This window comes from Jaculus jaculus, chromosome 1 (genome assembly GCF_020740685.1).
Source record: "Jaculus jaculus isolate mJacJac1 chromosome 1, mJacJac1.mat.Y.cur, whole genome shotgun sequence".
Taxonomy (NCBI): domain Eukaryota; kingdom Metazoa; phylum Chordata; class Mammalia; order Rodentia; family Dipodidae; genus Jaculus; species Jaculus jaculus.
Genome location: NC_059102.1, coordinates 17,163,385 through 17,189,014, shown reverse-complemented (window position 1 = coordinate 17,189,014; position 25,630 = coordinate 17,163,385). Strand labels below are relative to the sequence as shown.

At 46.2% G+C, this 25,630-nt stretch overlaps 2 protein-coding genes across 5 annotated transcripts in view; one reads left to right on the top strand and one right to left on the bottom strand.

The window, feature by feature from the left end:
* The window catches only part of Eno4 (enolase 4), a 39,004-nt gene extending 23,545 nt beyond the window's left edge, over positions 1–15,459 (top strand). The window contains exons 7-14 of one of the 3 annotated variants that reach the window (XM_004659218.2): positions 349–402; positions 1,717–1,773; positions 3,630–3,797; positions 7,408–7,533; positions 9,088–9,283; positions 12,850–12,917; positions 13,421–13,538; positions 15,144–15,459. In XM_004659218.2, coding sequence (XP_004659275.2) covers positions 349–402; positions 1,717–1,773; positions 3,630–3,797; positions 7,408–7,533; positions 9,088–9,283; positions 12,850–12,917; positions 13,421–13,538; positions 15,144–15,289 — 933 coding nt within the window. In that variant the 3' untranslated portion in view covers positions 15,290–15,459. Of the gene's footprint in view, positions 1–348; positions 403–1,716; positions 1,774–3,629; positions 3,798–7,407; positions 7,534–9,087; positions 9,284–11,124; positions 11,258–12,749; positions 12,918–13,420; positions 13,539–15,143 lie in introns of those variants that run through there. The other 2 variants (XM_045149579.1, XM_045149573.1) reach the window with 2 other exon arrangements.
* A 3,991-nt stretch (positions 15,460–19,450) lies between these two features.
* The window catches only part of Shtn1 (shootin 1), a 124,069-nt gene continuing 117,889 nt past the window's right edge, over positions 19,451–25,630 (bottom strand). Inside the window, exon 18 of one of the 2 annotated variants that reach the window (XM_004659304.2) lies at positions 19,451–21,292. In XM_004659304.2, coding sequence (XP_004659361.2) covers positions 21,070–21,292 — 223 coding nt within the window. In that variant the 3' untranslated portion in view covers positions 19,451–21,069. The remainder of the gene's footprint in view (positions 21,293–25,630) is intronic. The other variant, XM_045131887.1, reaches the window with a different exon arrangement.

The following is a 25,630-nucleotide window of genomic DNA, read 5'->3' as shown; positions in this document are numbered from 1 at the left end:
AGTAGAACTCCATTGAGTAAATGTGCCATATCTTCATTATCCACTCATCATTTGAGGAACATCTAGGCTGTTTCCATTTCCCAGCTATTGTGAATTGAGCAGCAATAAACATGGTTGAGCAAGTATCTCTAAGGTAATGAGATATGTCCTTAGGATATATGCCTAGGAGTGCTATAGCTGGGTCATATGGTAGATCTATTTTTAGCTGTCTTAGGAACCTCCACACTGATTTCCACAATGGTTAGACCAGATTACATTCCCACCAACAGTGTAGAAGTGACTCAAGTTTTAATGTTTTAAAATTTCCAGAGTACAGCTGTGGCAGATCATGCTTATCCTTTTTTGCAGGGTATAGAGTTGCTCCTGGAAATTCAGAAACAAATTAACAAAGCCATGGAATTGGTATGTAAAGAGAGTCTTGTATGTGGTTACTGACTGTTTCTAGCATTCAGCTTGTACTTCATTTTGGAACTAGATCAGTGTTATCGTTACAGAGACACATTCATTTGCTTTGGTGTTTCCCATTCAAGCCAAGTGTATACATTCCTCACTGCTATGCATCTGTCTTCTGAGGGAAACACACAACCTTATTTTGATTTCTGAATCAGTGGGCTCTTTGCTAGGATTTGCAAAGAATTTAATAGCCTTTAATGTTTCCAAAAATCTACCCTAATTTTACCCTGAGAATACTGGAAACATCATTAGGCCCATCAAAGCAAATCCCACAGTGGTAGGTGGTAGTCCTTAATGGGAAGGAGAGGACTTTCTATCCTCCTGCCCAAAAGCCAGTGTGTTTGCTCAGCAGGGATTCATGACATGATATATGCATACTTTTTATGTGAGTAGGAATATGAATTTATATATGCATGTTCCACATGAGTGACAGGGAGCAGAAGGGGAGGATGAGCTAAAGATGAAGTTGAGTTTGGAAATAGTTTGGAATTTTTAAAACATAGGCTGTGGCTGCCGTGGTCCTTTTGCGTGACCGTGTGGGTGTGAGGGGGGCTGTCTTTGAATGCCTGTGAATGTGTAAGAGATTCTGTGTGGCCAACCCAGGACCTATGAGTGGCCAACCTGGTGTGAAAGCACTTGCTGAGTGAGCCCCAGAAGGCCACATAAAGCTGGTCGCAGTGGCATCTGTAATCCCATTACTCCTATAGTGAGATGGAGGCTGAGACAGGAGAATCCCCAGGAGCTCACGACCAGGCTAGCATGGTGAATGTAGCTGTGAACCAGAGACCCTCCTTCAAACAAGGTGAAAGGCAAGGACTGACACCTAAACTTGTCCTCTGACCTCCAAAGCACATGATGGCATGTGACACCCAGACTCTTTCTCTCTCTGTCTCTCACATGCACACATACACACACATATACACAAAGATTTTTTTTTAAGTGGCTAGTGGGCTGGAGAGATGGCTTAGTGTTTAAGGTGCTTTCCTGGGAAGCTTAAGGACCCAGGTTTGACTCCCCAGAACCCATGTGAGCCAGGCGTACAAGGTGATGCATACACACAAGGTGACACGTGCATATGGGGTGGTACATGCGTCTGGAGTTCAATGGCAGTGGCCAGAGGCCTTGGTGCACAATTCTCTCTTCTCTCTCTCTCTCATATAAAATTTTTAAAGAAGTGGCCAGCCATAGGACCAGAGGTTCTGCTCGCTGCCGCAGGCATGCCTCAACATCCTAAGTGAAGTGTCTTTATCTTCTACCTTGCAGCTCTCACCTCCAAAACCAGAGACAAAAAAGGGGCATAATGGAAGCAAGAAAGGTCAAGTAAGTGTGTATGTGCGTTTTCTGCCCATGTGCGGGACACTGCTCTCCCTGCTGCTTTTCTCTCCTATAGTCATTCTGCTTACAAGAGCAGGGCTAAGGCAAAGGGGAAGTATATGGTGACCTTGTTCCAGGAGAGCTGGAGTGCCACCCACCTTTCTGGAAGCAGGCTGCCTAGCTAGGCACCAGCAGCCAGCAGAAATCTCAGAGAGCAGAGTAGCATTTATGAGTAACAGGATTGAGCTTGATCCAGTGGGCGAAAGACTTGGGCAGTGGAATCTCTCCCTAAGTAGCAGAGAGGCATAGGATGATTTAATAGTATCACTAACTACTAAAGGAAGAAAGAGAAGGCTCAGAAAGGTGGTCGTTCCTTCCTTCAAAAGACATCAAAGCACCATGTCAGATAAGCCCTCATAGGAACATAGAAGAGTCAAGCAAACAATCGTTTTTGTGGAAAGTGACCCACATTGGCCCGGCGAGCTGTGGGAAACCAACTTCGGTTGACAGGGCAGGCCCTTTGGTGACCGGGTGCTGTGGTAGATATGGTAGATGTCTATCCAGAAATACAAAAAGAACCACCAATAAGAACTGTGGCTGTAATAAGCAGTGGTGGTTGGAAGCTGCTCTCATTCGCAGCAAGGGCACTGTCAGCCAGCGATTTTCGTCACTGTCACGGCAGGGACCTCACAGTGTTCTAGAATCAAAGAAAAGGGGCTGCTTCAGAAAGGGGAGGACTTGATAGAGACAAAATGTTGTTTCTCCTCTAGATTGGAAGAATCTGTGGCAGCAGGTAGAATAAGTTGGCAGTTGTATATGTTGGAATGGGCACAGTTAGTCTAATATGAAGTCTTGAAAGAGGTACAGATGGTGACAAGTGACCAAGTCATGTTGTTTCCTTTGTCACAGGAGGTTGTCTGATCTGTTCAGAGAAAGTTAGGTCAATGCCTGCCCTTGTGGTGGTCAGCTCCTCCTCTCCCCCTCCTCCTTGTTCCTATTAGAAGCAGGCTAGATTGTGAATTCTAACCAGAGTTGAGGGCATGGTCTCTGGAGCTACCCCCAGGTACAAAGTCTTGGCACAGTGGAGATGCTGATAGTCACAGCTTGCTTTGTGATTTCCCTTATGAAACTCCACTGATAGAAAAAACTTCTGCCAGCTATTCCTTTGCTTGCTGACCAGAGGCTTCTGCTCATTGAGATTCAAAATGTTGAGTAGTTCTTACATCTAGAGCCTTCATCAGGAAAGAGAATATTTTATACCATCTGCTTTTGGCATGTTAAACAGATCTCAAGCCCTTTCATTCACTGATCATGCTTCGACTTAGGACTTAGTGGTGGGGCCACATCAAGGCTGACCTTGTGACAGGCATCTGGCTGCTTTTACCTGGGGTCCTTTGGGTCCCCTGTTTTTCCTGCAGGGGGTTATATTTTAAAAAGTTTTAACAGCTACATTAGGCACATTAAAAAGGGGGAAATCCAGATAATGTGGGGGAATCATGTGCCTGCTCCTGAGAAGTAGGGTTCATCAATGGCAGAACCTTGTGGCAGAGGATGTATCTGTTGAGTGCTTGGCTCACATGCCTTGAGCCCTGGGGCTGATCCCCAGCACTGTATAAGCAGGTGTGGTGGTGCACGCCTGCAATACTAGCACTTGGGAGGTGGAGACCAGAAAAGGACTAAGACTTGTAGGCCTACCTAGCAAACTCAAGGTGAGCCTGGAGTACACAAGACCTTGTCTACAAACAATGGAGGAATCTGATCTTGGGAGATCCATGTCCACTTATATAATCTGTACCTGTACAGGGTCTCCAAGAAGTTCATTGTGCTGTGATGACATGCATCGTTTTCTTTTGATCTTGCAGCAGCCAATCACTGGCAAGATGTCCCATCTGGGCTGCTTAACCATTAACTACGACACCATAGAACAACCAATGCTTCTGATCCAGGGAATCTGTTCGCAACTGGGGGTGGAACTGGGAACAGCTCTGCACCTCGCCATCAACTGTGCTGGCCATGAGCTGATAGACTATGTAAGTTTCCCTTAGAACATCTGTTCCTTGTTGAGGTATGGTTTCTAGACGAGAACCCAAAAGAAGAGAGTTCTGAATATTTTCCAAACATATGCTACTTTTACATTATTACTAGTCTGTAAGGGATCCAAATATGAATGGAACAGAGAAGGCCAAATTAGCTAGTGACTGAAAAATAATGTAACTATATTGAAAATTATTAACAGAAAATGCTATTATATTTAGAAATTCTATAGTATAATGAAAAATTTAAAAGCAAACAAAGTATAAAATCGCTTCAGTTATGGGTTAATTGCTTGGCTGTATTGTTTATATTGCAATCCTAGAAGTCACTGGAACCATCTGGTATGTTTGTGAATATAATCATTTGACTGGGCCATACTGAATTTGTCAAGCATGAAAGGTAGGTCACTTGTAACTGTGATGTAGCTGGTCCTAGGGTTTTCTACAGTTTCTGCTGTGGTTCACTTGTTTTCTTCAACATTGGGAATTGAACCCAGGGCTTCACACATATTAGGCAGATACTCTACCACTGACACACATCTCCAGATCTCACTCTTCATAGAAAGTAATTTCAAGGGGCTGGAGAGATGGCAATGCCTAAGGATCCAGGTTTGATTTCCCAGTACCCATGCAAAGCCAGATGCACATGGTGGCACATGCATCTGGAGTTCATTTGCAGTGCCTGGAGGCCCTTGTGTACCCATTCTCTCTGTCTCTCTGTCTCTGTCTCTCTCTCTCTCACTGTGTGTCCCCCTCTCTGAAATAAGTAAATAGATAAAATATTTTTAGAAAGAAAGTTTCTGAGAATCGCTGTGAGTTCAAGGCCACCCTAAGACTACATAGTGAATTATAGGTCAGCCTAAGTTAGAGTGAGACCCTACCTTGAAAAACCAAAAAGAAAAAGAAAAAATAATTTCAAGTTATGGAAGTTTATAAGGAATATGGTTTTATTCAACTATGTATCTTGAAGTATTATCCCCAACCTGGGTAATAAACTATTACCTGGTGATCATGCCACCTGTAGAGATTACATTTTTTTTTTTAAAGAATGGAAAACAGGGTCATTACCTGTTGGAGCAACTGTTCCAGGCCTCATGTCCCTTGGCTGCTGCAGTAATTCACTTTGCTACTTCAGAACATTGGTACCTAAAATTTGTTGTTTATCACATGTACACACTCCCTATTTTCAAACACACAAATACTGAGTGTCACTTTTATACAATGCCCATTAATGTACACCTGGGCTGACTTGGTAATTAATGTCAAATTCAGGGGACATGATAGATTACGTGTTTTGTCTCACTGGTTTAACTGTGATTAAATCTTGAATACTACGTAAGAACCCTAACTTTTGGCTGATTTCTAGAAGTTCTTTTACTTTCTAAAGAAACTAAGCACATAAAGGAGGTTTAAAATAATTTCCTATTCTTCACATAATGATTGGTTCCTAGGCATGCCATTAAGGAAAAATAATTACATGTTTTCATCAATGTATACCTAGAGCTATGAATATACTGACTGCAAGTGTGAACTAGAGTGGGGTTTATTGCTTATATTCAGTGAGATGCATTAGCTTGATATCAGATAATTCTTACAATAATGTTACTTCAAAGTCATTAGCATTTCTTCACTGACAAGATAAGATCTTTAAGCTTTGTATTATAAAAGGCAGAAGTTGCTGGGCGGGTGTGGTGGAGCACGTCTTTTAGTCCCAGCACTTGGGAGGCAGAGGTAGGAGGATCTCAGTGGGTTGGAGGCGAGCCTGAGACTACATAGTGAATTCCAGATCAGCCGGGGCCAGAGGGAGACCTTACCTTAAAAAAACAAACAAAAAAAAAGATAAAAGTCCTTGCTGCCTTTTAAAAAATATATTTACTATTTTCAATATAGTTTTGTGCACATATCTATATGTGTGTGTATGCATACATATATGGAGGCCAGAGGTCAACATCAGATGTCTTCCACCTTATTCTTTTTTTTCTTTTGAGACATGGGGATGGGACTCACTGAGTAACCTCAGTGCTGGGGATCCAAATTCAGGTCCTCGGGTTTATGATAGCAAATATGTCACCCGCTGAGCGTCTCCCCAGCAACTGTTGCTACTTTTTCATGTGAGAAAAGCAGCAAATCTCTCCCTCTGTGGAGTATATGACGGGCGTGACCTGTGGTTTGTAATGTATGCATATGCGAGTCCTCAAATGCATGCGCTCCATGCATGCCGTGCAGAGGTCAAGGTGTCCTCTTGACACTCACTCACCCACATATTTCCTCAAGCCAGGGGTGCTGCTGTCCTCCAGTGAGCTCCAGGAATTCTCTTGTCTCTCTGCTCTCCACCCCGTTATACATGGGGTTACAGATGTGCATGATCACACCCACTGTAGACTGGTGTTACAGACACGCATGGTCACACCCAGCTTTTTACATGGGCTCTGGAGAGCTGAACGTGGCCAAGAAGCCCTCCTACTTAAGTGGCTAGCACTCTAACCCACTGAGCCATCTCCTCGGCCTTGAAGATCTTTTTTTAAATTTATTTATTTATTTATCTGAGAGCGACAGACACAGAGAGAGAAAGACAGATAGAGGCAGAGAGAGAGAATGGGCGCGCCAGGGCTTCCAGCCTCTGCAAACGAACTCCAGACGCGTGCGCCCCCTTGTGCATCTGGCTAACGTGGGACCTGGGGAACCGAGCCTCGAGCCGGGGTCCTTAGGCTTCACAGGCAAGCGCTTAACCGCTAAGCCATCTCTCCAGCCCCTTGAAGATCTTTTTAACCATAAACTTCTTGGGAACCCACTTAGTGCCAGCAGGAAGGCGTTAGCAGAGCAAACAAGCCCTCTGTCTGCCCCTCCCTCCTAGGTCCTAAGCATCCCACCGCCTCGTACCTGACAACAGGATTGAAAGTACGCCGCTTTGTCTTGCAGAGATACGACTAGCTCCTTCAGCCCTGTTTCCTTCCCTACTTAATGCCAGTGCTCTTTGCACACTTCAAGTAAATAGGTGTGCACCAGAACTCTCCTTCTAGGACATTATAGTTCCTAGTGCCAGTTGAAGGCAACTTGAAGGAAGAGAGGCCATCCCAGGAGTACTTCACACTTCCTCGTAGGTTTTAGTACTCAAAAACCTAGCCCTGCTTTCAGATATTAGAATGTTTACAGTAAAGGAAACAAGTTATTTGTTCACCATGAGCTGAAAGACAGTGGGTTCTAGAGAGTGGGCAGGTTGGACTGCTAGTCCGTTTGCTATGTGGTGGGTTTGTATTATTGTCCACCTACCCAGACAGCCAGGGACCCAGCACTACCACATCACAAACTAAAGAGAAAGCCATTCTCCTCCCACTCTGTACCTGAGGACTTTTTGTGCAGAAGGTTTCATCTGAAGTATGTGGGAAGAGCTCACTGGGGCAGCACAGGGAACAGTGACTTGATTTCCCCCAGGTTAACATTTTAAAGATACTTAAAGTAAAAGGCATAGATTTCTCAGGGGAATGTGGCTTCAAAAAGAGTCCACTTACAGCCTTTGAAATGAAACAACCTAAAAGGGATTTGAATGACATCTTTGTCGCTGGAAGACTCCATCATTTATAGTACACTGCTTCCTTACATGCACCAGAGTAAAGGAAAATATGAAGTGATGATTGGCACCTATAAAAATGCAGCTGAGATGGTCGACCTGTACGTGGACTTGATCAACAAGTACCCTTATATCATTGCCTTAATTGATCCTTTGCGGAAGGAGGTAAGCGGGGCACACCTCTTGTATTTTACAACATATATTTTACATGTCATAACGGGAGCCGTCTCACCTTTTACATTTTATAACAAAGCAAACTCAAATCTCATTCTTTTGGATCTCTGTCACTGAGAATGCATTATAATTTTGGCTGGGGCTAAGTTGATTTATTTTGGCATTTACGAGAAAGGCACTTACTAAGCAAATGAATAGCAGAAACTCAATTACCTCAGAACGTGCCTGTCTCCGGAATGAAACAAGCCCTCAGCAGTACCTGAGTATTTACAAGCAGGCTGACTGGTGGAAGCTGCCCCTGCTGTGCCAGCCGGTGCTTCAGTAGGTTAATCATATATCATTTCCATGTGCTCATGGAAACAAGATTCCTGCCAGGCCAAATATTTCTCAACCTAAACCTCGTTACTGCATACGCACAAAAGTAACACAGGCCTGTTTGTATTCATGTCTGGAATTCTGAGGTCTTACAGTCTAGTCCAAGTACTACATCTCACAACGGTTGTGTACATGCCGCAGAAGGCCAACTCCAAAACTGGAATTCTTGATTTTACAAATTTGAGAACTATTTATATGTTGAACATATATCCCCCATGAGATAACTATTTAGATTTGGGAATGATGTGGATGCCGGATCTCACATTGCATTCCCAGGCTCCCTGGGAGATACAGCTGAGCTACGGCCAGACCAGGCCTTGTGATGGGTCTTGAGACTCTGACCATAGCTTTTTTTTTTTTTAACCAATGCTTAGATAGCTTGGCTAATGTGATAGGACCCACCTGCACTGGCAGCACTAATAGAGTACTTGGAATATGGCTGGGATGAATTTGTGTGTGTAGGTGTATGCATAAACATAAGTACATATATTTATTAAATAAGCAGTTAATACAATTTAATCAATAAGGACGTTTATATTCATATGGTGATTTTACCAATAAAGGATGTTTATATAGATGGTCAAGATCTCTTGCTTTTTAAATATTTAATTAGTTAATTTGACAGAGAAAGGGAGAGAGAGAGAGAGAGAGAGAGAGAGAGGGAATGAATGGGTGCACCAGGGCCTCCAGCCACTGCAAATGAACTCCAGACTTGTGTGCCCCTTTGTGCATCTGGCTAACATGGGTCCTGGGGAATCGAACCTGGGTCCTTTGGCTTTGCAGACAAATGCCTTAACCATTAAGCCATCCCTCCAGCCTGAGATCTCTTGTTTTTTTAATCAGACACAAGTGAAATTTTTTTTAAATCAGCCAGTCCTTATCAATGGTGTGAACAAAGCAGTGGATGGGAATAGCCTGGGTTTGAAGAATTCCACAGTCATGTGAGGATAGTATTTAACATGCTAACATTTTATTTTATTTTATTTGCCACAAGCTCTTGAAGCTCAAATTAAATTACCTGAAGCTTCTCTCCATAAAGCTTGCTAATGTGTGTGACTCCAATGCAGGGATCCTCAGACAGAGTCATTGGAGTGTTCCTGTGTCTCAGGATGGGTGGGCTTGGTGCTGTGCTTCTACTGTTTTGTGATTGGGTTCAATGCCTTACGGCAGGACGCTGAACACTGGGACAGCATCCACAACGCCACCGGCTCCAGGTGCTACCTCATCGCGGGAGCCGCGTCCAGAAGCGTCTCGAAGCTTCTAGAGAGCGGGGACGTCAGCTCCCCCAGGTCCCACGGGCTCATCATAAGACATACGAACCAAACTACCATGTCAGACTTGGTGGAAGTAACCAATCTAGTCGACGGTGAGTGAAGGGCCCACACCGAGTTCTTTAGACAAGGAGCCAGACACATGCCACAGGTCACGAAAGGCAAAGACTAAATCTTGAAAGGAAAGAACGTCAGGCCTGGGAGTAGCTCAGTCTGTGAAGTTCTTGCCTTGTAAACATGAGGACCTGAGTTTGGCCCCAATAAAATAAACATAATATAAGCCAGGCCTGGGCGCACGTGACTGGAATCCCAGTGCTGGGCAGCCAGCCCGATGAGCTCCAGGCCAGTGAGAGACCTGCCTCAAAAAAGGTGGATGAGGGGCTGGAGACAGAACTCAGCAGTTTAGGTGCTTGCCTGCAAAGCCTAAAGGCCAGGATTGGATTTCTCAGTACCCACTTAAAGCCTGGGGCACATAGTCTCTCTCTCTCTGTCATTACAAATAGATAAAAAATGTTTTTTTTTTTTTTAAAGGGTAGATGACACCTAAGGAATGACATCCAAGGTTGTTCTCTGACTCCAGGTGCACACGCTTGTACACATGAATATACATACACACACATACACACAGGAAATAAATTCCAGGAAAACAGGATAGTTTAATATTTCACTTTGCAATGTTCCAGTAGCAGCCCGAGTCCACAGGTCATCCCCTACGTTGAGGGCCACCATCCCCTCAGCTTCAAATGAGGAGTGCTCTTCTGCCCCTAAAAGGAAGATTGAGTTCTGGTTTCTTGCAAGAGCCCAGAACCATCTGAGCATACCCATCTGTTTACCTTAGGCTATAACCTTGGACTATTGTAGAATATTCGAGACAGAGGAATATTCCTCAGCCCTCACCGCTACAGAACAACAGGTCTCAAGTGGCAGATCTGCTTGGGGTACATCCCCCAGTTTTCCTGACACAGTGCAGTGCTCAAGCTTGGGGTTATAGTTTGGGATTCACAAAGGCATGGTGCCATGTAGTGCTGGGGAGCAGCAGGGTCACATGCATGGAGTCTGCAGCAAAAGCATTGTGAATTCCTTCTTGTTATCACCATCACTTCATGCTGTAGGGTCACCTACTCTGCAGATCTAGGAGGTTCTTTGTGAAAGAGTGAGCTGTGATCATTTGTCCACATAGACCCAGCCCAAGCAGGGATGTGGTAATTACTTGACTGAAATTATCTTGGCAGCTTTAAAAAAAATTATATATACACAAGCAGAGAGATACATAACACAGAGAGAGAGAGGGAGAGAGAGCGCGAGCGAGAGCGCATATGGGTATGCCAAGGCCTCTAGCCACTACAAACAAATTCCAGACGCATGTGCCGCACTGTGTATCTGAACTCAGCTACTTTCAATATACCTAAACACATTTTACTTTGCACTGACTTAGGGAAGTCTAGGGACGGGCAGAATTTGAAACTAAATCACCATCAGCAGAGAGCTGGTCTATTTCAGCAATAAAAAGAAACAGCAGCCAGAGGCTCTGTTAGCACAGAGACCTTGGGCAACGGGGACACTCATTGCTAGTACCACGAAGCTGTCTGCAAGTTGCCAAAGCCCTGTAGTATAGGGAAGGTTCTGGAAGCAAGCCCCAGCCAGGAAGCCAGGATTCAGCAGGAGGATCCCAGTCCCGGGGGTCAGGGCAGGATAGCAAGATGCGTGGTGCCAACACTGGCAGACCCAGGGTGGCAAAAGGGAGCAGCCGCTCCGTGTGGTACTGACAGACAGACACGTAAGCCTTGGAATAATTCTCAGAGCAAGCTGGCGTAGCGCACCGTCATCTCCTTCTCACCGGTGAGAACTTCAGGTATGGACAGAGAGGTTAAGGGACTTCCCCGTGACTGCACAGTGACCCCGTTTGACCGCTCTTGTTTCTGGTTCTGTGTTCCAGACTCTCTTTCCTGCCTCCCTCCAGATGTGCTGCCCCTTCAGCCTGGAGTGCGTTGCCTCGCCGTTCACCTGGCGAGCGCACGCCTCCCCACCGTTACCGTTACAGTGCTGATGTAAATGCAGCGTCTCCGCATACCCGTGCTGCCAGCACCCTTCACTGGTTCTGAACGAACCTGCCTTGTCACCGCTTCTATTTTCTTTCTGTAGTGCCAACCACAAGGACTCGTGAGTTATTTAAGGGCACGTGCCTCCCACTCCCAACCCGGACCTACGTGAGCTCATGGGCATCCCGTATGCTTAGGCATGGTGCCTGACACACAGATACCATGAGGAGGGTTGGGGGCCAGGCAGAAAGCCAGCCTCAGGCACGGATCTGGGCTCAGAGCCAGTCTGGAAGCTAAGGGGCTGGGGTAGAGGCCAGAGGTAGACTGTCGCTCAGGCAGAACGGAAGGTTCCCGATGGAAGACTGTAGCCCTGGCCTGGCCTGCCTGGGAAACACACTGTCACAGTGCCCTTCATAGACCTTGGCAAGTCCCGAGGGGCTTTTGAGGCTGTCACACGATTAAGTACCAGCCATTTTCTCCTGTCACAGGTTGCCAGAAAGAGTCCCTAGAGGGAAACTCTCCGCAGTGAAGTGGGGAGGCTGCTGCCTGCTGTGGGCTCCCCAGCCTCTGTAGTCCACTGGCTCAAGATGGGCGTGTTTGTACCTTGGACAGCATACAACTCAGTCGCGTCTTATAGCTGTGGTCTTAGAACGGTGTCTGACTCATTTAAACACACCCCTTCTATTGGCTTTATTTTCGGCACACACATGCTCGCATGCGTGTGTGGTGTATGCATGTGTGAGTGCCCATGCAGCACCCGGGTGCACTTGCCTGAGGTGACCACAGCAGGGTGCTGGGTGTCCAGCCTCATCACTCGTTCATCCACTCATTCTTACTTGAGTCAGAGTCTCTCACGGATCTTGGAGCTTGTTTTTTTGTTTGCTTGTTTGTTTTTTCCACGAGTTCCACTGATTCTCAGGTTTCTGCTCCCATATTGGCACAGGCGTTACAGACATACACGGCCACACCCAGCTGTTTATGTGTGTCTTGGGGATTGAACTGGAGCACTCTCACAGGCCTCCTCGGGCCCTCATGCTTGCACAAGAAGTGCTCTTAACTGCTGAGCCCTCTCTCCAGCCCCCCTTAAACCTCCTTTAAAAATATTTTACTTGCTTATTTACAAAAGAGATACAGATAGAAATAGAGATTGAATATGGGCATGTCAGGGCCCCAAGCCACTGCAAAGGAACTCCAGACACATGCACAACTTTGGGTAACTGCCTTTATGTAGGTGCTGGGGAATTGAACCGGGGCCATCAGGTTTTGCAAGCAAGTGCCTTTAACCACTGAGCAATTGCCTCAGCTCCCCCCAGCCCCCTTTTTATAGATGATAATCCTGCATCTTGTAAGCAGTGTGTCTTAAATGTGGCAAAATATGGTATTTAGTGAGTTTTTATTTTAGTTTTTTTTTTAAATAGCACCTCAGGTACTGAAAAAAAGGACCAAACAGATAAACCCAGTGTATGAAAGACAAATGTTTAGGTTAGAATTCCTAAGTGGGTTGATAATTGGCTTTTGACAGGGAAGTTTTAAGTGTCTGGCAAACTTCTGATGTTGATCGCGGAGGCTCCCATAAACCTGAATTCTTTCTGGGCCATCCGTGACTGACTCTGCTCCCCTAGGGAAGAAGCGCCTGGCCGTCCTCGGAAGCACAGACGGAGAGTCTCCTGATGACAGCCTTGTCGATTTGGTAAGTGCTCAACGGCGGTCAATTGCAGAATTGCCAAAACACTGCTTTTATCATGAATTGGTATTTCAGAGAAATGCAGTCTTTGGCAGAAAGAGTCAGGTAACCTTTGATGAAATAGACTTGCTTCCTTGCAGACAGCTCCCTTTTTGGAAAGAGCTAATCTTTGAACTTTTAAAAAGAAGCAAAATTGAAGTCCAGGGAAAATGATGGGCGCACGGAAATGGCTAGGGTGTGCGCTCGCAATCTTCCCCCTAAAACGAGGTGCGAAAGGCCAGGCTGCTCTCAGGTGAAATCAGCGCTCGCAGGCCCAGTAAAGTGCCTGATGGCTGGTCAGTCACACCATCTGTTTGCCTGTCAATACTCAGCTTGCAAGCAGGCCACTTTACTTCCATAAAGATAGCAAACCAAGTTGCAAGAGAAAAGCCCCAACAGTACACTGCCACGGTAGCTTAGCAAAACCATGACTCTCCCAGTTAAAGTAAGTTGTCTTCCCTCCCATTCAGGCCGTTGGACTCGGAGTCCGGTTTATCAAGCTGGGGGGTCTTTCTCGAGGGGAACGGGTGACCAAATACAACCGTCTTCTTACTATAGAGGAAGAACTCATCCAGAATGGAACATGGGGTATGTGGCTGCTGTCTTGCTTTGTTTTCGCTTAGCCATGAATAAGGGAGCAAAGGCTGCAAGAGAGGGCGTGGAAAGTCCACGGCAGGAGGGCAGGAGGAGCCGGAGTCCACAAGTCAGGGCTGATCAAGCGAGGATGGCACTTGCCACAACGTCCATTGTTGTCTAATGGATTATCTACCTACCTGGGTGGGTAAAACCCTTGCCCTTCTTCTTCCTGAAAAGACTGCATGATGCTTTTCAATAGAATTAATTGATTGGAATCTCCAAGCCTACCTTTTGTTATGGCCCAAATTACACTTAAGGTTTTCTCTACACAGCCTGTGAAAGTTGAAGGCAGATGCCTTCCTGATGGCTCTTGGAAACAATCAGTTTTACTTGACGCAAGTAAGCAGCATGTTAATTTTAAATGTGGCACTTCGGGAAGTCTAAGGTCCCATTACAGGTCAAGCATTCATGACATGTAACCTGTGTAAATCTGCATGCGTGAAGAAGCACCCCATGTACTGGCTGGTGAGAAGCTTATTAATACCATTTTTTAAAAAATATTACTGATTGGCCCAAAGGTGGCGTGCAGAGAAATTTAAAGAGACCAATACAAATGGTGATTTTTAAATATCAGAGACCTTAAAATACACCCTAGGATTCATAGGAAATAAGGATAGAATTAGAGAATATTTCTGAGTCTTTGCATGACTTTAAAATAATTTCATTTATTTCAAAGGGAGCAAGAAAGAGGCAGATATATAGAGAGAAAATGGGCATGCCACAACTTCTAGCCACTGCAAATGAATTCCAGATGCATGCGCCACTGTGCATCTGGCTTATGTGGGTGCTGGGGAATCGAACCTAGATCCTTAGGCTTCTCAGGCAAGTGCCTTAATCACTAGGATATCTCTCCAGTCCTTTACATGACTTTACAAGGCAGTCTAGGTGGTTTCCTGGGGTATCATGGCTAATTTTTTAAAAATATGTGCAATTATATTATTCCACATATCATCTTATTAGATCTTGTCATTCCGACCTGTGGGGGCCCAAAATGACCTCTCCCATTTCCAGCCAGACTTCCCAAGAAACACAACTGCCTCAGAGCATTAGAACGAACCCCTGGCTGGAGGCCCTGCCCTCTGCCAGTGAAGCTCCCGGGATTCTGAAATGGATGGAGGAGGGATCCCTGAGAATTTCTCTGTCATTGGTCGATACATGTCACACTTTCACCTTGGAGTAGGCGAGCTTGCCAAAAGGTCCGCCACTGAAACGTGGTCATTATGTTTTGGAAGTGTCAGGTGTGGTCAATGCCTGCCACTGGTTTATGGCCATGGGTTTATGTACAGCACTGGCCTTTAGCTTGTCTTCCTCTAATGCAGGCCTCTGCCACTACACATTGGCTGCCCCTGACTGCCCGATTAAGTGCAATGCAAATGGAAGAGAACTGCACTACAGTTAGCCTGGCCAGCCAGGGTGTATTCTAAGAGGATTAGGTTCTTCCCAAGTGTGACTCCTCTCCATGGCTCTGATGAGTGACTTTAAGTCATGAGATAAAGAGCACGAGAGTCCACACCAATAATTTGGACTGAAACTGTTTTTTATTTTTTAAAAAAACAGGTATCAATGATGGCCACACTTTTACTGACTTTAATGAAGATGATGGAAGAACACTGGAAGCTGCTGCCACCATGGCCAGTGAACTGCTTGGGTCACTGGAGCCTGTGTTCCCCACAGAGGTTGTGGAAGAATTGGTCAGAACATGATCGTCCTGAAGACCGGGCTGGATGTCAAGGCCCAGAGGTCACGAGTGTTAGCCGTGGTCACCGGGAGTACGGCCCTGTGTTGGCTCTGCTCTCAGCTTTGCTAACCCAAGAGTGTTTCTTCTTTCAGTTTTGCTACTTGTAAAATGTAGACCTGGTAGTTTTGCCTGAAATTCTGTGAGCTTTATTTGGGGGGTGGGTGGTGAGGGAGAGAGGGAGAATATAAATGGGTGCGCCAGGGCCTCTAGCCAGTGCAAATGAACTGCAGATGCATGCTCCACCTTGTGCATCTGGCTGACGTGGGAACTGAGGAAATGAACCTTAACCGCTTAGCCATCTCTCCAGCTCTGAACTTTGTCTTACAGCTTTCCTACTTCCGTGGGAACACTAATTCTGCTGTGCACTTTCCCCTCTTCCTCCTCTGTCTTCTTTCTTCTTTTCTTTCGTTCTCTCCCTTCCCTCTCCCTCTGACAGGCTTCACGTAACTCAGGACTGGCCTTGATTGAGATCACAATGTGGCTAAGGACGACTTTGAGCAAAGTGACCGGATGAGAGGTGCGTGCCGCACTGGGTTGTGTGGCACTGGGGGCTGAACCCCGGGCCGCGTGCGCATTGGCTGAAGACTCCACACAGGGCCGCGTCCCCAGCCCTGCTGCCCACTCCTCAGCGCCACATCTAGCTTTCCTGGGGGTCAGAGGATTTTGGCTGCCAGGTCCACACAGCAGGAATCTCACCATTCACAAATCAGAGCAGCGTTCTAAAACAAAAACCGATTTCCACAGGCAGCTCTTGATGGCAGGAGCAGGTGCCTGTGCCTGCCTACCTTGCACCTCTGTGACGACAAGCAGACACTTTTATTTTTGTAGCCAGCTTCATGCACCGACTCCTAGTGCTCTGGCTGTTTTTGGCATCAGCCAACAATTTCCAGCTGAGTTTCCTACACTTGCTTTTCTGTTCCCTGATCCCATCCTCTTACCTCTCAGTTTTCCCTGCATTCTTTTCTCTTCAGACCCTTTGGGGGAACAAGGATGGATACAAGGTAATAAGCACACTGATAAGTTAATATTCTTGTATGTCCATGCATTTATACTTCAGCGCCGGAGACGTAGCACCGGTGGTAAAGCGCTTGGCTGGCAAGCAGCAGTCCCTGGGTTAGATCCCTAGCGATGCATGAAGCCAGGCGTGGTGGTGCGCTTCTGTTAATTCCAGCCTCCAGGAGGCAGAGGTAGGAGCATCCAGGTCATTCTAAGCTACTTGGTGGGTTTGAGGACAGTCTGGAATACATGACTGTGTCTCTTTTTTTTCAAAGTAGGGTCTCATTCTAGCCCAGGCTGATCTGGAACTCACTAAGTAGTCTCAGGGTGGCCTTGAACTTATGGCGATCCTCCCACCTCTGCCTCCAAAGTGCTCTGCCTCCCAAGTGCTGGGATTAAAGGTGTGAGCCACTTTTAAAAGGAAAAAAATGTGGTCAGCGGGTAGTTAAAAATGAGGTGGTATCCATGTCAACCAACTTCTGTTTTGTGAATTCATTTTGGGGTTTTAGCAAAGCAACTCCAGAAATAAATACTCAAACACACAGATACAATAATGTCGAGCTGCTTTATCACTGGAACCTGTTATCTGTACAGGTTATTTACATCTCCTGAAAATGATATAAATCTCTGTGCCCTGGCCTGTAGCAGAGTTGGCCAAGTGGTCTAGACTTCTGAAATAGCTTATAAATTTTTATCAAGTTCCCTGAGGACCTCTCCTTTTGAAAAGTATGAACAAGAGAACACCATGCCTTCATGGCAGAGCCAACTTCTTACTCTGAAAGCTACAGTTTGAAATTGGCTCAGTGGCACACTCTTGGAGCCTGTGGTAGGGAATTGGCTGGTATCACTCTAAGTTGGGGAAAATGGGTCACAGTTCGGGCTGACACTCTCTCTCCTGACACTTAGCAAAAAGCAGTGGGGCCAAGAGACAGGAAGAATGTCCATTTGAAAGACAGGACAGGCGTGACTAGATGTCCTCACACACACACACGGACATGCATACAAATCATATGACAATGCCCTGAAACCGACATAAGTTATAATTAATAATGCCAGAGCAAAAATAACTAACCAAAGAGGTGACTTACTGCCCTAGTCAGGTCAGCACTTTAATGTCATCTCACAGCACAGTCTGCTCACATGAACCTCCCTTGAGGACCATGCCCACCAATGGATGGGAAGCTTCTTCATTTTGATTTCTTAGAGGGTCAAGCACTATTTCTATTCGTGTTTCTCTCTCCCACATAAAATATTTATAAAGGAGATGATGGGAACTAGACATAGCTGAGATTAGAAATGGACACGGGAGGTACAATGTGAAAGTCTCTAGCCCTACAGAACTGTCAAATCAATGCTTATTGAAGGAGGCCTGAGGACCCTTCTGAGGTCATTGACAATGTCAGACAGTTATTCACTCTGTACAATTTACGAACATATATGCTAAAGTTGTTCTCTGGTGGGAGTGTGTCTTTACAAAAACACTCCAGGCTCTTTTTAAGGCTGGCATAGACAAGGCTTCTGGACACAGAACCTTAAAATGCTCTGGAAAAATAATTTACAATCATTCTTACCTGGACTTCTCCCTTTCCAACAACCCCTTCATTCACAAAGGTTAGGGAGGAGAAGCCATTGATTCATGACCAGAGCAAAAACATCCCTTTTACTCAGGCCAAGTCAGGCTGGGAGCTGGTGGCCCTGGTGACCTCAGCCACTCGGATGGCAATGGCCCTATGAATTGTGAAAATGTGGTGGGGAGTCTATGGGAGACTTGCTCAGACACAAACAAGTTCAAGAATTTTAATTACATTCTTATTCTTTCAGAAGAGATGAGCGGCATCTTTTCCTGTATTCGCAACAGTACATAGGACCTCTGCCTCACCGAGGCCATAAAAGTATGTCAACACTAGTCAGTGGTATAGAGATCTAATCTACATTTGCAAATCAGAAATAACACATGCCTTTCTAGAGAGAACAGGAAGCGTGCAGTCCCCCCCAACTTTAAAGTGGCATGAATAGAATGCATATTAGGTTTTCTGTGCAAATAACTAAGATCACAACTTGAAGACAGATAATCCAAGACCAGTGCTTTGCTGACAGCACCCCTAGCAGGGGCAGAACCTCAAAACTGAGTTAAAATGGGAAGAACTGTAGGAAAAAGATGAGTGAATGTCTACATCAAATAACCTTTATATCTCAGCCACTGGCAAGGGTTGTGGTCATGGGGAAGAAAAACACATTTTTTAGTTAAAATATGTACGTGTGTATCAGCACACGTGCCATGGCACATGTGGTCAAAGGTCAACTTCGAGATGTCTGTTCTCCACCTTCACTGACACAGGGTCCCTTGATGCTACAAACTAAAGGCAGCCCTAGCTGGGAATTAAACCCTGGGATGGAAAGCTTTGTGAGAAGCACCTCTACCCCACTCAGCCATCTCCCCAGTCTCCAAAGGTACATTTAAATAATACTTGAGAGAATCTGAATATTGGTGTGCCAGGGCCTCCTGCTACTGCAAACATTTGTGTATTTGGTTTTATGTGGGTAGTGGGGAGTAGAACCAGGGTCATCAGGCTTTGCAAGCAAGTACCTTTAACCGCTGACCCATCTTTCCAGCCCAAAAAGTACCTTTTAAGAGTGTAAAAACAAGGACATTTTCAAAATACCAGGTGCTAATTGATGCCTGATCCACTAGTACAAACTTACCAAAAGGCAAATTCTTTTGCTGGAAATGAGGTGTTTTTATAACCATGTTGTTCTGTCCACGTGTGCGATAAAATATGGAAATGTTGTATATATATTTTCGATATTCCTGAGTGTACATATGATGTATACCAGGCAGCCTAGGGGCAGTAACGGGAAAGAGGAGTGTGTAAAGAAACACGGAAGAGAGCCGCACAAAGTAAACCATGTAAATCATTAAAACCTAGATGTCATCAACTCATATCATTTTCCTATCAAAGGATGTATATTGGATCGGTTTAAGAGCTGGAGATGTATGTAACTCCATTGTGGAGCATTTGCCTAGCATGTGAGAAACAGAATTATATCCCTATCAGATGGAAAAAAAAAAAGTGTTTCTCCAGGTTGGAGAATGAAGCCAAACATGTGAAGAACCACACCTGACCCATGCTGAGAAACTGCTGATGCATCTTTTTTAATACATTGTGGAGAAGAGAGTTCAAATCACAGCATAATAGAACTCATCGAGACGAATGAATCCATTTGTAGTCAGCATATCATGTAGCAGGATCATTCAGTTAGGAAAACACACAGTTGAAAAACATTACATTTTAATTCCCCAAGCGCAGGCTGATGGGGAACTGTAAAGTCATCATGGAAAGAACATGGAAATTGCCAAGCAGATTAGTCCTACAGGAAGATAGCTGTCTCCAAATTGAGGAGGTGCCCTCACCCATCTCCCCACCTCCTCAAGCCTATGCTTAGCACACGTGCAAAAACTACAATACAACACAACTACCGCAATTATGACTATCATTTTCTTTTGCCCATAGGTGAGAAGCACCTCACAGCTACATGCTGAGTCATGCTAACAAAACTAAACCTTTCACTTTCTTTAATAGTAAAATGACCATTACTGAATCATTGTCATAAAGTGCATTCAAGTACATTACCACTTATTTTAAATAAACACCAATTTCGAAACAATCGACTTTGAAAAGCTGCATAAGTTTTTTTTAAATCCCTGATTATATTTCTATTTATTCACTCTGGTAGCCTGAAACATTGTATTTTTAGAAACGACCACTTAATTTCTTAAAAAATAAATTGCGTGATGTAGAACAGCAGTGAAGCAAGAAAAAAAAAGTATGTGCTTGTCCCTTTCCATCACTGTGCATACGGACTGCGATACATGGTACCTGTGTGTCACATCAGTGAATGGGAAAGCTCTGCTAACTCATGGTACAGAGAACATGGATGACCAAGGTATTATTAAATTCAAGGTTTGGACTTCACCTCTATTCTGTAGTCAGGCCACAGAACTTTCCCTCTGAAGTCCTTGGCAAGCTTTGGGCACAAGGCTTTGGGACGAGTAGCTTACTGCCAGCTCCTTAGTTCTCAGTATACTGCAGTCTACCCTAGAAAATGACAAGGGTGCCCCAAGACCGCTGATTTCCATGCTGCCTCAGCTCCTCCACCAAGAGGACCAGACCCCAAACAGAGTCGTCTTTGGGTGTTCCTTTCTTCCTTTCCTTCCCCCTTCCTTGTCTTCTTTGAGAGGAGGTCTTGCTATGCAGCCCAGACTGGTCTCATTCTTTGGGCTCGCGATCCTCTAGCTTCAGTGTCCCGGATGCTGAGACTACAGGCGTGCACCGCCACATCCAGTTCTGGGGTTTTGAAGAGCGTGTTAGGTTGCTTGGTTCTGTTTATCCAATCATCTGTAACAACCTTCAGTGGTAAGCATTATTAAGTTTGATGAGTGGTATGCACATTTCCTACAAAGATAGTGACATCTTAATTTTCTGTAACCTTCTAAATGAAGCCATATTTAATACAGTAACCAGGAAAATATCTTATCCCTATAAAGATCAAAATCTACTCAGAATGTGTACTTTGCTAAACATCTCATGTGTGTAGTTGCTACTTACAAAAAGTGATACCAAGAAAGTGTGTGTGTGTGTATGTGTGTGTCTGTGTGTGTCTGCAGTGACCAGAACACATGGAATGTCTATGGTCCTTGACAATACAGCAACACGAACCATGTGCTTCTTGAACAGGACTTCAAACAGGTCAGCAGCTGGAACTGTCTGTCTCCCTCATTTTTTCGCCGCTGTCTTCTTTGCATTCTGGTTTCATTTCGCCTTCACTCTCCTTGCATGGAGTTGGATCTTTTTCAGCGACCTGGTCTTTGGTTTGGGGTTCATGTGTGGGAACAGGATCTAACACTACAACTGGTTCAGCTTGTTTTTCACCGCCCGTGTATTTTCTCCTGTATCCACTGTTACTGGGAGGCCTATGGGATGAACAGAGAAATAAGCAGAAAGGAAGTATCTGTCTTTCATACGGCTGGATTCAGGCCAGCCACCTCCCCCGCACAAGCATTCTAAGTCTAACCAACATGCACATACAGTCTCTGAGATTGCCACCACTTACCAAAAGGAAGAAAGAAAGAAAGCTATCAGTTTACATAATTGGAGTATAAGGCCAGAGAAGAGAAGGCAGAAAAGAAGTCAAAGAGATTAACCAACAGTAGTTATTAAAAAGCCAATGCACCTACCTGCTTAATCCCATGCTCTTCTGAGGAAGTGCACAGCCCCCGGTTCCCCGGTGCACTCTCCCTCACTGCCCTCACCCACTGCAAGGAGTCAGCTCAGCCCCTTGCCTCCCTCTTGCCCCAAGCACAGGCTGCAAGCTTAACTGCGAGGACATTGCATGGAGAGGGGAGGAGACCAGCAGGCAGCTTTGTCCCCCAGCCATTACCACCCAGGAGGGAGAGCTGACTTGAGGAGCAGAGGGGTTAAGGAGAAAGGAGATGAACGTGTTCCGTGTTCTGGGGAAGACCAGCACTAAGGGAGCAGAACTTTTCTCAACAGCAGAACCTGGTTTCTTGAGAAATTTCTTACAGAACCTCAGAGACAGTTTTCTTTTCCTTTGAAGCTGCCTCGCTTCTGAAGCAAAAAACTATTGCTTCTCAAGCTGCATAGGCGCTAGTGTTTTTGTGGGAAGAGAGGTGTCCCTGAAACACATTCCCTGGCCTCAGGTCTGGAAATCAGGCTGTGGGCATGGCCACCTCCACAGGCCATGGTCAGAATGCACTGTGGAAGGGCCTGGGCTGCTGAGCTCGTCTGGTGGGGGTAGCTTCTTGTCTAGGATGAGGCCTTTCATTCCAGAGAGCTGGCACAGTGCTTTCCTTCCCGATGTGTGCTGGAGCTGCTGGCCAGCACCTGCCCATCATTTACTCCCCCCCACCCCCGCCCCCAGCATTGGTTTCCATTTTCCTGATCCCCTGAGCAGGCCAGATCTTGTGGTACACACTTTTACTTCCCTCTTGCTGGAACTGCCACAGTCAGTCAAATGTTTCATGTTTGTCTCCCAAAACACGAGCACCCGCGAGGCACGTACTGTTCAGTTAGGTCTACAGTTCTATTCCCTAGCACCTAGTGCAAATCATCTGTGGTGTAAATGAACGAGTCCATGATGACAAACCAGGGAATATCAGAGAGGAGGCTTTGGTATCAGTAGTGTCCCTTATACACAGCAACAGAACAAGCCATTCACTGCTGAAAGTGGCCTTCATGACCTACTCACAGCCACAAGAACCTAAAGTTTCTGGCCAGTGCTTCAAGCACTATCCAGATGCTTGAGCATGACTCTCTGGCTAGTGCTCTATTAAAGTCACGCGTGACTGTCACCTAGCACTGTGTTCCCTGGAGTGGTGGGAGGGAGCTGGGACAGGCCGTGCCGCAGGGCTCCTTGGGTCTCCTGCAGATACCGCATGGCATTGCCCATCCGCCCTGGCAGAGGACATACCTCCCCAGACTTTCTGCTACTTTTGTTTTAGACAAGAGGAGGGGGTGTCATCCCCCAGGGGCACCTGTTTGGCTTTATGTGGCCCGGGCAGAATCTAAAAGTCCCTGATCAGAGAAGCAGCCCCATGGAATAAGACCCAGACCTGTTAAAGGGACACAGACATCGGAGGCCACGACCAGGCAGTCTATAGGAGCTGGCCACCTCTGCACGAGGTGCTCCGGCAGCCGAGAGGGGAGATGGTTGTAAAGTGACAAACTGAGGGCAAACTAGAGATGCACCCTTCTGCCACAGTGGCTGATCCCAGGGATGTGCCCACCCTGCACAATAAGCTGCGCCCTGCACATGCATCTGGCCTGGGCCGCAGGCAGGCGGGAGGAGATGCCACATGCCAGTGAGGTGCGTCACCGTGTGATGCCATGCACGAGCTGTCACAGAGCCTGTCACACGGATGGACCTTCCAGGGATTACAGAGAAAACTCCGAAGGCTCTGCCTTATAAATCCCATGCCAATCTCTCTTGTGGGCAACCTGAAACTGGAAACAGCTGAGGGAACTCTAGGACCTGGAGCGGGCAGCCCTGCCTTAGGCTTTGGTTTCGGCCACATCGAAGTCTGCAGGTCCCGCTCAGGTGGTGCCCTGTCAGCTGGAGCGTGAGCTCGCTGCCAGAAGCCTGCCAGTCTGCTGGAAGCATGCGCCATTCGGGTGAGCCACTGCTGCCAGCCCACACCCACCTTCATGGGCTCCGGCAGAACTACTGTGGATGTTTTCATGCCCTCAGTGTCTGTTGGTGAAGGCTGGCGAAGGAGCACCTCCTAGGCAGCTGTCTTCCATCAGCTGGGGGCTAAACACTTCCAGAAAGTGCCCTTGGGGTTCCACAATAGCAACAAACAAGTTGATTAAACTGAAAACTCAGAAACCTCGTGTTGACAGGCTGAAGCTATTCTGGAATTGTCTTAGTCCAAAGAACCGCTCATCTGTCCTGAGACAAGCTTCTTATCTGCAGGTTAAGAAATCCTCCCCAAGCACCCCACTGTTGACCCTACTGAAGTAGACAGACACAGTGGCTCTTCGTGCACTGAGGCAGTGACTGGTTTCTCAAGGACAATGACCACTGCCTTCGAAGACCACTGGATCAAGACCAGAAGGGCCCGGGGAACTCATCTAATGCAAACTGTCCTTTTACAGAGGGAGGCAGTGGTGTGTGCAGAGGAGAAGTGCCTGGCCCAGCAGCACCTAGCTCATGAGAGGGTGGGTCTGTCTAGTGTAAGGCTCAGGACTTCTCTCCCCCAATTCCTGCCTTTTCCATAGTGTCAGGTTATTTCCCAATGGTACAGTCACCTAGAGGTGTGCTGTTGAGGTCCCAGGCTACGCTGTGGCAGTTTTACTGACTTACTTCCCTTGTTCCCATGGGCATCCTCCAGGCCCATCGGGATAAGAAAGTCCAGCTCTCAAGCTATCCCTGGATTGGATTTTCCTTCTTCTGTGGCACGTAGCTCCCCTGGCTGGACATCACCTGGTTCTGCTGGGGAGCGAGAGCCTTTCCTCCGATGCCTCACTCTCCCTCCACCCCCATCCTACAGGAAAGACATAGAGACCCCTTTGGGGACAGTGTTGAGAACCGAGGCTCTCGTTCAAGGAAACCACCAGGGCAGGTTCTAGAGGCTTAAATTGAAACCTTCTCCCCAAGGCAGAAATCCCAGAATCTCCAATGCAAGACTATGACAGGGGCGGTGACACACTATGATTGTGTCCGGATTTCTACTTTCACACAGTAATGAAGGGCAGTTAGCAATTAAAACTCACAAGAGGGGCTGGAGAGATGGCTTAGCGGTTAAGTGCTTGCCTGTGAAGCCTAAGGACCCTGGTTCGAGGCTCGGTTCCCCAGGTCCCACGTTAGCCAGATGCACAAGGGGGTGCACGCGTCTGTTTGCAGAGGCTGGAAGCCCTGGCGCGCCCATTCTCTCTCTCTCCCTCTATCTGTCTTTCTCTCTGTGTCTGTCGTTCTCAAATAAATAAATAAAATATTAAAAAAAAACCTCACAAGAGTAGCTTCTTCAGATGGGGCAAACTCGAAGAAAGACTGAAGGAAGCCAGAGCTCTGGGCCACTCAGGCTAAAAGGTCACCCCCTTCTCTATGAAAAGACAACTCTGGAAGAGTATGTTGGAATGACTTGTCCAAGGGTACAAGGGTTCACAGCAGACATAAGACCAAAACTATGGCATCCTAATTTCCTGGCCAGTATTTTTTGTTCTTACAGCAACATACTCGTAAGTCATTTATAACCCCACTCAAACAGACCTTTCCAGGCAGTCATTCTAGACCACGTGCTCAAAGGTCACTCCAAGACAAAAATAAAAGCCAGGTAAAGGCTGAAAATCAGTATGTCAGCTTGCAGGACTCCACAAAGCCTGACATCCAATCACAACATGGGGACCCTTTCAGAAAGAGGGCACTGTTCCCCAACTGCAGGGGAGCCAGAATGTGCGGCTCTGGCAGATGGGAATCCTTTTCTGGTACCAGGAAAGACTGGACTCCAAGCCATACAGGTACCAGAAGAATCAGGACAATTGCAAATGGTTCCACCAGAGCTGAGCTTGAGCAAGGGGCTCCGTGATTTCTTAGGCTGTGTCACAGGAGATGAAAGAGCCACATGCTCATTTCTAAAAAGCATGTCATTGTTTGCATTCAATGAAATTCTTTTCAAAATCAACTTTCCACGTCCCAATTATATTCAACAACATTCTAGCTAACATTTCGGCTGCAATTCAAATTAACTAATGCCCCAAAGAGCCCTAATCGACATGGTTCTGAGCTCAATTGA